This window comes from Ovis canadensis, chromosome 2, assembly GCF_042477335.2.
Source record: "Ovis canadensis isolate MfBH-ARS-UI-01 breed Bighorn chromosome 2, ARS-UI_OviCan_v2, whole genome shotgun sequence".
NCBI classification, from domain to species: Eukaryota; Metazoa; Chordata; class Mammalia; order Artiodactyla; family Bovidae; genus Ovis; species Ovis canadensis.
Window position 1 is genome coordinate 246,448,815 of NC_091246.1, and position 12,397 is coordinate 246,461,211.

General features: G+C 45.4%; 1 protein-coding gene across 2 annotated transcripts in view; it reads left to right on the forward strand.

Moving 5' to 3' along the window:
- The window catches only part of STMN1 (stathmin 1), a 28,840-nt gene extending 16,785 nt beyond the window's left edge, over positions 1-12,055 (forward strand). Inside the window, exons 1-5 of one of the 2 annotated variants that reach the window (XM_069574988.1) lie at positions 6,409-6,587; positions 8,277-8,349; positions 8,851-9,023; positions 10,941-11,132; positions 11,541-12,055. In XM_069574988.1, the coding sequence (XP_069431089.1) occupies positions 8,337-8,349; positions 8,851-9,023; positions 10,941-11,132; positions 11,541-11,612 (450 nt within the window). In that variant the 5' untranslated portion in view covers positions 6,409-6,587; positions 8,277-8,336 and the 3' untranslated portion in view covers positions 11,613-12,055. Of the gene's footprint in view, positions 1-6,408; positions 6,588-8,276; positions 8,350-8,850; positions 9,024-10,940; positions 11,133-11,540 lie in introns of those variants that run through there. The other variant, XM_069574989.1, reaches the window with a different exon arrangement.
- Positions 12,056-12,397: the final 342 nt, after the last annotated feature.

The following is a 12,397-nucleotide window of genomic DNA, read 5'->3' on the forward strand; positions in this document are numbered from 1 at the left end:
AACACCACAGTTCAAAAGCATCAATTCTTCGGCGCTCAGCTTTCTTCACAGTCCAACTCTCACATCCATACATGACCACTGGAAAAACCATAGCCTTGACTAGATGGCCCTTTGTTGGCAAAGTAATGTCTCTGCCCTCAGTGTGATATTAATGCCTTATCAGATATATAATTTGAAAATATTTTCTTACATTCTGTGGGTTGCCTTTTTACTCTGTTGCAATGTATTTTGACGCACAAGATTTTTAATTTTCTCAAAGTTCAATTTGTCTGTGTTTTTCTTTTGCTGGCTGGTGTCACATCTAAGAAATCCTTGCTAAATCCAGTGTTATGAAGCTTTTTTCCTACGTTTTCTTCTAAGAGTTTTATAGTTTTAGGTTTCATATTTAGATCTTTGATCGATTTTGAGTTAATTTTTTTGTATGTGATGTGAGTGAGGTAAGAGTTCAACTTCATTTCTTTGCATGAGGCCATCCAGTTTCCCAGCACTATTATTTGAAAAGACTGTCCTTTCCCCCACTGAATGGATCTTAGCACTCTTGTCAAAAATCATTTGACCATATATGCAAGGGTTTATTTCTAGGCTTGGTACTCTGTTGCATTGGTCTATATGTTTATCTTTATGCCAGTACCACATTGTGTTGATTCCTGTGACTTTGCTGCAAGTTTCGAAATCAAGCTTTATTCTTTTAGTTACTATCATTTTAAATATTCCATTGTATTAGAAGGGCTTCTCTTGTGGCTCAACTGGGTAAACAATCTGCCTGCAACGCGGGAGACCTGGGTTCAGTCCCTGGGTTGGGAAGATCCCCTGGAGAAGGGAAAGGCTACCCACTCCAGTATTCTGGCCTGGAGAGTTCCATGGTCCATGGGGTCACAAAGAGTCAGACACAACTATTGTGCCAGTACCACACTGTTTTGATTCCTGTAACTTTGCAGCAAGTTTCAAAATCAAGAAGTATGAGTTCTCCAGCTTCATTCTTTTAGTTACTATCATTTTACATGTTCCATTGTCTTAGAAAATGCTGTTTCTATAAGTGGAAGCTTACAGAAAGAGGGAAGAGTTGACTGTGTCTTTTTGAGGGGCCTCGGTCTTGTTGCTGTGCACAGGCTTTCTATAGTAGGGAGAGCAGGGGCTACTCTCTCGTTACGGGGCGCGGGCTTCTCCCTGTGATGGCTTCTCGTGTTGCAGAGCATGGGCTCTCTGTGCATGGCCTTCAGTAGTTGTGGTGTGCAGGCTTTATTGCCCCGAGGCATGTGGGATCTTCCTGGACCAGGGATCAAATCCATGTCCCTTGCATTGGCAGGTGGATTCCCAACCACTGGACTATCAGGGAAGTCCATTTGTGTGTGTGTGTTTTTAAAAAATTTTGGTTGTGCTGGGTCTTCATTGTGGTACATGGGCTTTCTCTAGTGGTGGCATCTGGGAGCTTCTCTCTAGTTGCAGTGTGCAGGCTTAGTTGCTCTGCAGCATGCGGGATCTTAATTCCTTGACCAGGGTTCAAACCTCCATTCCCTGCATTGGGAGGTGAATTCTTAACCACTGAGCCAGCAGGAAAGTCCTGGAAGAGTTGAATTTGACTGAAGTTTTAGGCCTGAAGGGTGAGAGCCTAGCCAAGCCTCTAACAGAATGGAGAAATGAGATGTGGTTGGTGGGAAGATGTTAGTTCAGTGTGGGGATCATACCGAATTTGAGGGCTTTATGGAGCATCCATGAGGAGGTGTCCTTTAGGTAGCTGGAAATGTTTTTTTAGAGTTCAGGGGAGAGATGGCAGCTCAAGAAGACATCCCCATAAAAGGAATCATTAGAAGATGGCATGGGCTTAGATAAGAGGGATGAAGGTTAGAACATAGAGTGAGAAGATGGCAGGGGCAGTGACATCTTGGCCCCATTCCACTCACACATTTAATATGTGTGTACTTTCCCGTATTTTGTTGAGTCAGAAATCCCATTTATTTTTAAGATGTTATTTTATGTGCCACTAAGAAAATATGCTGTCAGCAATTATGAAATGGTATTCATGGACTATGAGCACACTGATTTTAAAGATACACAAATGTGGGGACAACATACATCTTAGAACTGATTTAATAAGATATGTGCCAGCCACTGGGCCAGGCATCATGGAGGGGGGAGTGGATACAGCTATGAAAAAGACCCTGCCTTCAAAAAGCTTCCAATCTCATGATGACATTTGCAGATACTTCTAGCACAAGACAGACACTGATACAGTGTAGGCACCAGAGCTGCTCTAAGATCAGTTGCTGTTATCAAGTATTTGTAGGCATTATTAACACAGACAAAACTGACAGCATGTCTTTCTTGGAATTTCTAGTCCTCCCCCTCCTTTTCCCTAATGCCTGAAATTTCTGGGGACAAAACCTTTCAAATCATTTTTGATTGAAATAATGAACTAAAATACCACATGGTAGGTGTTGAACTGGTACAACTCCTATGAAAGGCAGTTTGGCACTATCCAAATTACAAATGAGAAGACCTAGCAATACTACTCTAGGAATATATTTTGATATACTTCAGTCGCTCAGTTGTATCCGACTCTTTGCGACCCCGTGGACTGTGGCACATCAGACTTCCCTGTCCATCACCAACTCCCAGAGAGTACTCAAATTCATGTCCACCGAGTTGGTGATGCCATCCAACCATCTCATCCTCTGTCATCCCCTTCTCCTCCCACCTTCAATCTTTCCCAGCATCAGGGTCTTTTCCAGTGAGTCAGTTCTTCGCATCAGGTGGCCACAGTGTTGGAGTTTCAGCTATACTTACCCCTCAGACATACTTACCCAGATGGAAAATACCATTTATATTAGCTTGTTCATTACAGCATTGTTTGAAATAGCAAATGTTAACCTAAGGGCCATGGACAGGGCACTGGTTAACTGGATTATGGAGCATTCGTACACTGGATCCCAGATCCAGGAAATGCTTGATATATGACTATGGAAAAGATTCCTGATATGTGTTCTTAAGTGAAAAAACACTAAGTGCAGAACAGTTACAGTAGACTGACATTTTCTTATGAAGGGGGGATTAAGACTACTGGCTACTAATTTGCTAACATACATGTAAGCAAAATTGCTTACATGAAGAAAACCCTAGGATACACAAGAAACTAGTAACAATGGTTAAAATAGGGGAAGGGTAAGTAGAGGATTTGGCAGATGGAGATAGATGAGGGAGGGAAGGAGAAGGAATTTTCATACTTTATTTCTCAACTGTGTGAATGTGTTTATTTATTCAAAATGTTCAATTAATTGAATTTTTAAAAATACTCCATGGGAAAAGAGTTAACCCAGAGACTATGATTTCCACCCAAAGGAGAAAGTCTACTAGTCATCATTGATTCATTTATTCAGTAACCGATAGCAATCAAGAAACTTCTCTAGCAATAATGGTTAACAAGTCTTAGCACTGAGAGGGGCCAGGTATCGTGCTAAGCACTTGCACATACATTATCTGACTTAATCCTCACCACCTCTGCTGGTGCAGGTGTCGAGCATCACAGAAGTGGAAGCTGAGGATGAGTGAGGTGGTTCTTGCCTTAAGTCATCTGCAACCATCCAGGCCCCACCCTCCAGGGCCAGGTTCCGTTCTGGGCAGGTACGATGGATACCAGAGACACAACTTCTGCCTTCTTAGGTTTAGTTGTCTAGTGAGGGAGCCAAGCAAGTAAAATAGCAGATTCACAGAGAGGTTTTGAACAGGGAAGGGAGTGTTAGAGCATGATGCCTAAGGATTAGGGGACAAAGGGAACAGCGAGGCTGGGGACAAGGAGAAAACCTCTCCCACGACACCTTCGGCCAAGGACAGGCCCTGTAAACAGCAGTGGAACTCAGTGGCACCTCTGTGGGAGACAACCCTGCAGCCTCAGAACCAACAATGAACAAAGGCAGCTGGTGCTCTGTAAGAACAGAGCAGATCTGACAACAGCCCGACTTGTTTGATCAGCGTAGACATCCTTTTGGACTTTGAAGCCTGAAGGGCTCTCCTTTAGCTGTCTACACAGATCAAATAAGCTGGATGGCTGCCATATCTCAACTTCACTTTGTGTTAATCCATAGTCACAGCCAGCTCCCCAGCAATTCGACCAAGCCATCTGAGCAGAGGCAAAAATAATTCTCATCGGCAAAGACAGATAATCCCAAGATGCAAATGTTAACTCCTTGCTGCCACTTCAGGAGGGAGTGGATTTTGAAGTTCGTTCTTGGAACCTTCCAAGAAAGGAACTTCTGCCCCTTTCCAAAGTGAGATGGCAAAGCTGTTTTCTCTTTCACAGTTGAAAGCCCTTCCGATGCCAAATCTCATTCATGAACACTCAGAAGAACTGACACTACATAGCTGTGGTCTAGCTCTCAGAAAGGCAGCCCCACCCTAAAGCCCCACCAAACCCTTTTTTATTCATAGGATCATTCTTGAGGAAACCCGACTCCAGTCTCCTCAGTCCTCAAGCAGCAGTGGGGATCTCAGGAAATCCTCGTCATAGAGACCGTCAGGACCAAAAATCTAATAACAAACCCAGAAGCCAAGTGGCATTGTTAAAAAAGATGAAAAATCTACATGAATTCTAACATCTTCGTTCCTAGCCATGGTTTCCATGGAAATAGACATCTGCTCTAGGGAGAGAGAAAGGGGGGTGGGGGGGGAATCGGTATAAGTGCTTTAAAATAATCAGCGTTTTGAAAGATTTATTTTTTTTCTGTCATAACATGAATAGTCAGAAAGGTGAGATTTTTGTGACAATTTCTTGTATTAAAAAAAAAATGCATCAAATGGGTGGGACGTTCTTCTGCAAACCTCCAGATCAAGTACAAAGACTTATAGATAAAGCGTGGTTCAGGGTCTAACAGACTTCTCAGCCTTGGGTTTCTTGCTTGTGTGTGTTGCCTATTAATCTGTCACTTTGCAGTGAGGTCTCTTATCCCGACTCCCCTCCAGTCTTCCTCATGATTTCTGAGATTTCGCTTAGAAAACTGACGGATGGAAACACCCGATTGTTTGGTGGCTAAGTTTGGTCTGAGAAGGAGAAGGTTCTCAGGGCTCAGAATCTGAATTATTGCTGGTCCTGTTCACATGCTAAGGGAAAACCACTTAGATTGGGGGCGGGGGAGAGGCCGACCCCACACAAGGGCAATTGTTGGAGAAAATGCTACAACAAGCATATTTCAGGCAACAGTGTATTGCTAATTGTTTGCTTTCTGTGGTGTGTCTGCTGCCTGTATAATCCAGTTTTCGTTGTCTCAAGCACCTATGAAGTATATTTAACTCTTGCATATCCATAGTAAATAGCAGAACATGGGGAGTCTTTAAATTAGGACTCCTGCTCCATCAAAGTAGGTCATGTTTGTTTCTTGGTTTGGGGGAGGTGGAGCCCATCAAGCAGTAAAATGACCGTGTCCTTCTACCTTGTCAGTATCTCAAGGCAGGTGCTTTGGCGTAATGACCACCACCAAGGACAGAGCTTTGGTCGGGGGAATGGGAGAAGGGGCTTGGGAACCATGTTCATTTTATTTATTTTTCCTCTGGCCTTTCTGTGTTTAAGAATGAGGCCAGCCGTTCTAAGATAGCCAGGGTCAGAGCAATTTTGTGTTTCTGCTGTGCATCTGATCTATCCAGGGCAGGGGGAACCGTGACCTTGTGGCTTCTTTTGTTTTGATTCTTTATAATGACCCAGCACCAATGTGGGAGCACGTGCTTCAAGAACAAAAGCAACACTTAACTGCAGTCTGTGTAGTCTAGAACTGCAATTGAGCTTCCTTCCCTATCGTCCGGTAAAAGGCTTGGCAGAACAGATGGAGTCTGCATTTAAGCCCAGTGACTTCGTCAGACCAGAGGAGATCAAATTCCAGAGCCTTTTGCTTTTGCCCCACAGGTCTCTATAGAGGGTCACCAGTTGGGGGTCCCTAAGACGGTAGGGAGAACGCACACAGTGAGTTAAGGGCCACGCCCGTGCCCTGTTGGGGCAGAGTGGGTTAGATTATGACGATGTCACAATACAGGTGACAGGTGGAGGCATGAAGTGGCATTGTCCCGTCACAAGGGCTTGGGCGTCTTAGGTGGCTGCACCGAGGGGGCCCCAGAAGGGCAATGCGCTGTCCCAAGGGAGGGCTGCCCTTGGGATGTGATGTGGGGTAAGGGGCTCCACAGAGGTGGAGTCCAGGGGGCCACTGTCTTGAGAGGTGGAAAGGGACCTTGCCCCACCCTTTTCCTAAGAAGGGGAGAACTGGTTCAAACCCAGGCGGGGGCTCACCGCATCACCCCCTTCCCCTGCCAGATGACCGTCCCCGTCCCCCCAGCTCACATCTGGAGAACCCCCCGCCCCAAAGCAGCCCTCACCCCTGGCATTGTCCGCCCGTCCCACCAGCCTGAACTACACTTCCCGAGGTGCTCCGGGGTCCCCAGGGGCGGGGTCCACTTGGGCTGGGGGTGGCGGTGGGAAGGGGTCGGCACGTGCCGCCGCTCCCAGCCAATGCGGAGCCCGGCGGGGAGGTCACGTGCCGCTGTTTGGCGCTTTTGTGCGCGCCCGGGTCTGTTGGTGCTCAGAGTGTGGCCAGGCGGCTCGGACGGAGCAGGTGGGTGTGGGACTCTCGGGAGGAGGCGGCGGCGACCGGCCGGGGACAGTAAGAGGGACGCGGCCAGCGGGAGGGGCCGGCCCTGGGGCAGCGACCCCCTGCTGGAGGCCGGCGGGCGGGGCCGCGGGCCGTAAAGGGGCTGGAGGGCGGGGTGGGGGGTCGCTCCGCTTTGTGTGTGGCTCGGGCGGAGCCTCGGCTTTGTCCCTGGCTCCCTGGGGGCGCGGCTGTGGTGGGGAGGGGGTGCGGCCAGCTGGGCGAGCCCGCGGAGGTAGCCCCGAGATGCCCTCGAGGAGACAATAGGGGGCGTAGGCCCACCCTCCCCCGCCCCCCTGCAGGCGCGGCCCCCGCTGGGGTCCCCATTGTTTGAAGGGGCGGGGCGGCGCCCCCTGAGAGCGACCTGAGGGCCAGACTGCGGGGCCGGAAAGGGCAGCGCCCCCGCCCAGTGTTCGTGAGGCTGCCCACGGAAGGCTGACACCCCCACGAGAGCTGTCCAGTCCTCTCGGCTCAGGGGCGCGGACGGCTTTGGGTGGCTGACGACTGGGAGCGAAGGAAAGAGGTGGCGAGCCGATGGCGGGTACCCCACGGTTTCCTTCGGAGTACTAGCACCTCCCGGCCAGCTGCGGCGGGGCTGGGGGCGGGGGGCGGGGGCCCGCCTCAAGGTGTTTTTGGCGGGAGTTGATGGGGGGCTAGTCAGCGCGGGGAGAGCCCGGGGTGGGCGGGGTTACCCGGATGGGACCGTTAGCCCCGCCCACCCCTCCCCTTCCCACGCGCGCGGGCTCCGGGGTGTTGAGAGTTCGGGGAGATTCGAAAAGGCGCGGGGAGGAAGGGGCGGGGCCCGGGGCCGGAGTGCAGGGCGGGCTCTGATTGGCCGGGGGGCGGCCTGCCGCTATTCCTCTCCCGGGCCAGGGCCACGCCCATCCTGGGTCTGGTGCGGGGAGTCTCATGCTCGTCCAACGGGCTTGGACCATTTCCCTGCTTCGGATTTTAAGTTCCCGCTGTTGAGAGCTTGTATTCCTACGTGTTTGACACTAGACTTGGGTCTGCAGGAATCATGACCTTTGAAAAGATGAAGGGATGTAGAGTTTTTTTTTTCGTGGAAAAATACTGCACAAGGCAGCAAATAGGTGTAACCTAAGGCCTAAAGCTTCATCAAATTGTTGATAATTCATGTTAACCCGCTGTTGAATGAGGACCTTAAACCGCAGGAACAATAGGAGTGAGACATTATTGGTTAATACTAGTTTGGGCGTTTTGTTTTCTACATGGCAGACACAGACAAAGCAGGGGTGGGTATTTCTCGTTAGCACAATGAGTGGTAGGCAGTGTTAAGATGGCTCCGGTCTCACCAGGCGTTGAATCTGCACTGTCTTCTCACCAGGGGGAGAATATACTGAGGGGCGGGGACCTTGTGATTTAAATCCCTGTCTAATTTTAAAAATCTTAAGTATATTTCGAACGGGCAAGCTCAGTTAACCTCTTCTACAACCAACATGCTATTCAATTCAGGTTTCCCAGTGTTTGAGTATTTTATAGATTTTTAAATAATTTTCTAATTAATGTCATATTTAATTCCACACTAGTGTGGTTTTTTTTGACATTGATTTATATGGATGTGATTTGATATCCCTTTGAATCAATGACATGGAAATGCAAAGAAATTGATTGCATGCTTTTGAAAATCGTTTTCAGGGTTCTCCTTGCCAGTGAATCGTGTAGAGTACACTGCCAGTCTCTTGTCTTCTCTTCACCATGGCTTCTTCTGGTAGGTGATCTATTTGGGAAAGCTGAAATTGTGATGGACTTCTAATTTTAGAATAGGAGATGTCTCAGGTCTTAAGCCATCTTAATTTGGCACTTGTTTTTTGGTCTTACCAAAAAAAATCGTACTTTATAAATTGGAGAGCAATTAAAGCAGAAAAATTACCACTTGAATGTACTGAGAGTACAGTTAATTGTTTCATTATTAGACGATTTGGTTTGGTCTAAAGCAAAATGTGGAGTTTTGCATGTTTTTGTTCTGTTCAAGGAAATGATTGTCAAATACTGATGTCTCAGAATGGTGTTTATCAATCCAAAAATGTTGAGCTTTGCTTTTCTGGGACATAGTATTTAGATAATAATTTCTTGCCTGTAAACACAGCTGTTTCACCAGCCCTCATTCTATTCATTAAATTGATTTGGTTTTTAGAAAACAATAGAACAGTTTATTAGAATAGGAAAAACTCCATTTTTCTGAATATGTTATAAATATGATCAAATCCAGATATCCAGGTGAAGGAACTGGAGAAGCGTGCCTCAGGCCAGGCTTTTGAGCTGATTCTCAGCCCTCGGTCAAAAGAATCTGTCCCAGAATTTCCCCTTTCCCCTCCTAAGAAGAAGGATCTTTCCCTGGAGGAAATTCAGAAGAAATTAGAAGCTGCAGAAGAAAGACGCAAGGTAAACACCAATTTACAGAAAACCAGATATTTATTAATGTAACGTGGCCAGTCTGTTTTATAAGAGGAGGAAAACAGAATTGTAGCTAGGTGGTGACTATAACTATGAAAATTAAAGTGCCAGTAGCGGGGAGAGAATACCAGCCATCATTTACCGAGCTCCTATTGTGTACCCATCTCCTTTACTTAAATAGTTCTCCTTTTCTACCTTGACCCTAGAGGGTAGGTGTTGTCTGAGATACTGGATTAGAAAATGTTCTCAGGAACGTTAAATCATTTTCCTGAGTCATACAGTTAGTGAGTACTGGAGCTAGAGTTTAAGCCAAGTTCTGTCTGAAACCAAAATTCATACTTTTCATGCTTTCTCTTTGGAAAATAGATTGTTGATTCATTTTTTTTGTCTCTTAGGGTTTTGGGGTTTGGTTTTTTAAGTTTGTGTGTAAGTCTGTGGTTTTTTAGTTTTTGTTTTGTTTTTTGAGAGCAGTACAATAAAAACATTTTAAATGGCTAGTGACATGATTGTGTTGCTCAGCTGTCATACTGGTATTATGGTAGCTTTTATCTAGTGCTTCTATTTTAAAGTAGGTATCTTTAAAAAGAACTAATCAGATAAGTCAGCAAATATTAATATGCTTGCTATAGAAAAACTGGGAACCACAGAAGTTTATAAATAAGTTAGAAAATTCATATCCTACTTCGCAGAAATAACTATTGGTAACATTTTGGTGTATTTCTCTCTTCAGCGTCCTTCTAGTTAAGAATTATACATAAATTCTCATTTAGTCCCTCTTTCTAGCAACTCTTGATTGGGGTGCATGGGTCTAATTTTAAAATTAGAGAAATGAACGCACAAAAAGGTGAAGTGGTAAACGTGCCTGCAGCCAACGCAGTTTGGTGCTTTGAAGTCTGGTACCTTTAACCCCGCACATGCACTCGGGGGCCCTGTTGAGCTGCGGTAGCATGTGCTGGGCACGTTTCAGTGCCACGTGTGTTCTGTACTGACCCACTGTCAACAGTGAATTTCCTCCCCAGGGAGAGTGGCTGTATTTGCAACAGTGTTTCATCTCCTACCTGCTCTTCTATTTAGTCCAAGTTGATGGATTTCATGTAGTTTGAGTTCATGGAAGAGATGCAGCTGAAGGCAGGACAGAGATTTTTTTTTTAAGGAATCAACACTGGCTGTGTAGTCATTAGCCAGAGCTTTTCATAGTTATTGGCTAAATATAGTGAAACTCTTATCATGACTGGGGTTTTGAAGAAGAGAATTAACAGAACCAATGGCAGATGCTCTGAAGTTTTCCTGCAAGTTGATGCTTCCAAACACGTCGGAATCTGGTAATAAGCTATTCTGAGTCTGTTGAAGGAGGCACACCATGGTAACAGCGCTCCACTGGTCTCAAAGTTAATGCAGTATCCATAGAAAAACACGAATAAGCTTTTCCTTAAAACAAATCCTTTGGCTTAAATAGTAATCTGGAGGTTTAGTCTTAAATTTTCTATGATATCTGTGGGTTTTCTTTTTATCAGTATGGTTACATTTTTTACAATTAACTCATTTTCTTTAGGTAGCCTTTGAGGTTAAAAAATCAAAATTCTTTACAATACAGTGCCATTTCTAAGTATATATCACTCAAATCATCTTGATACCATTAAGTGGTAAATCTTACCAAGATTTCCTTAAAGGAATAATTGGGCAAGAATCTCTGAACAAATATGGGCAGTTTCCCAAAGTAAATAAAAACACTAGAAAATATAATTTTTAAGTATTCTGATACAGATAATTCAGGTCCTGACTTCAGTATTATTTAAAGGGATCTAACTTTCTATCTTCAGTCCTCTCAATTAGTAATTTCTTCTGTGATTTGACCTAATGCTATATAACATTTCAGAGAGCCTAGCTCATTAAACTTTCTTCCAGTCCCATGAAGCTGAGGTCTTGAAGCAGCTTGCTGAGAAACGGGAGCACGAGAAGGAGGTGCTTCAGAAGGCGATAGAGGAGAACAACAACTTCAGCAAGATGGCGGAAGAGAAGCTGACCCACAAGATGGAGGCCAACAAAGAGAACCGGGAGGCGCAGATGGCCGCCAAGCTGGAGCGCCTGCGGGAGAAGGTCAGTGCCCCGGCCCCTGGGGGCGCGGGGACCGGCATGAGATGCGCCACTAAGGCGGCGTGAGCCCTACCTCGATCACGCGTGCTTGGTGTCTTTGTCATCCATTTTGCGGTTAACAAGTTAAATCAGAGATGTCTTATTTTAAATTAAGGAATGTTCACTAATTTGCAGCACAATTGCATGTTCTTGGGAAGAGCAGTAGAAGGCTGAATCATTAGGTTCAATGAGTGACCTGTGAAGTTTGAAGATGATGACTTAGAACTCTATGTGATTCCCGTAATATATATAATAATAGTATATTATTATACATGTCGTATAATGTGTGTACTAATGCTGATTTGGGCCTCTTGGGGGCATGACCTTGCAGGCTTTTTTACTTGACTGGTGGTATATACTATTTCTTTACAGGACAAGCACATTGAAGAAGTGCGGAAGAACAAAGAATCCAAAGATCCTGCTGATGAGACTGAAGCCGACTAATTTGTTCTGAGAACTGACTTTCTCCCCCTCCCCTTCCTAAATATCCAAAGACTGTACTGGCCAGTGTCATTTTACTTTCGCCCTCCTGACAAATATTCTAGAAGCTGATGTAGGACTGTATAGGTAGATGCAGACGGTATGATGTTGTTTTAGGGGCTAAAGGGGAGAAACGAAAAGTGTTTTACTCTTTTTCTAAAGTGTTGAAGTCTTTCTAATGTAGCTATTTTTCTTGTTGCATCTTTTCTACTTCAGTACACCTGGTGTGCTGGGTTAATGGCTAGTACTGTATTGGCTCCGTGAAAACATGTCTGTGAAAAGAGTATGTAGTGGCTTCTTTCAAATTGTTAGATGCTGAATATCTGTTCACTTTTAAATCCCAATTCTGTCCCGATCTTACAGACGCTACTGTACTTGAATGGTTAATAAAACTGCACAGTGCTGTTGGTGGCAGTGACTTCTTTCTGTCCAGGTAATAAGTTGTCCAGTGATAGGGACCCTCCTAGTTTGTATTTGTTCCAGATGGGGCCTCGAGGCTGGTGGAAACACCCCGCGCACACATCGCTGCGAGTTCTCTGCCCTGGAGTTTCTGCTCCAGAGTTGTTTGCATTGTCTTCTTCCACAATCGTCACTTTGTTGTGATGCCTCGGCCCAGATCAGCTGTTATGATAGTCTTTCAGATGTTTATTTGCAAACAAGCATTTTTTGTTTTCTGTGTCCCCATTAAGAAGGCAGACTGAAGGCACAAATGGTGTTTCTAGAGAACAGTTTAGAGAAACCTTAAGATC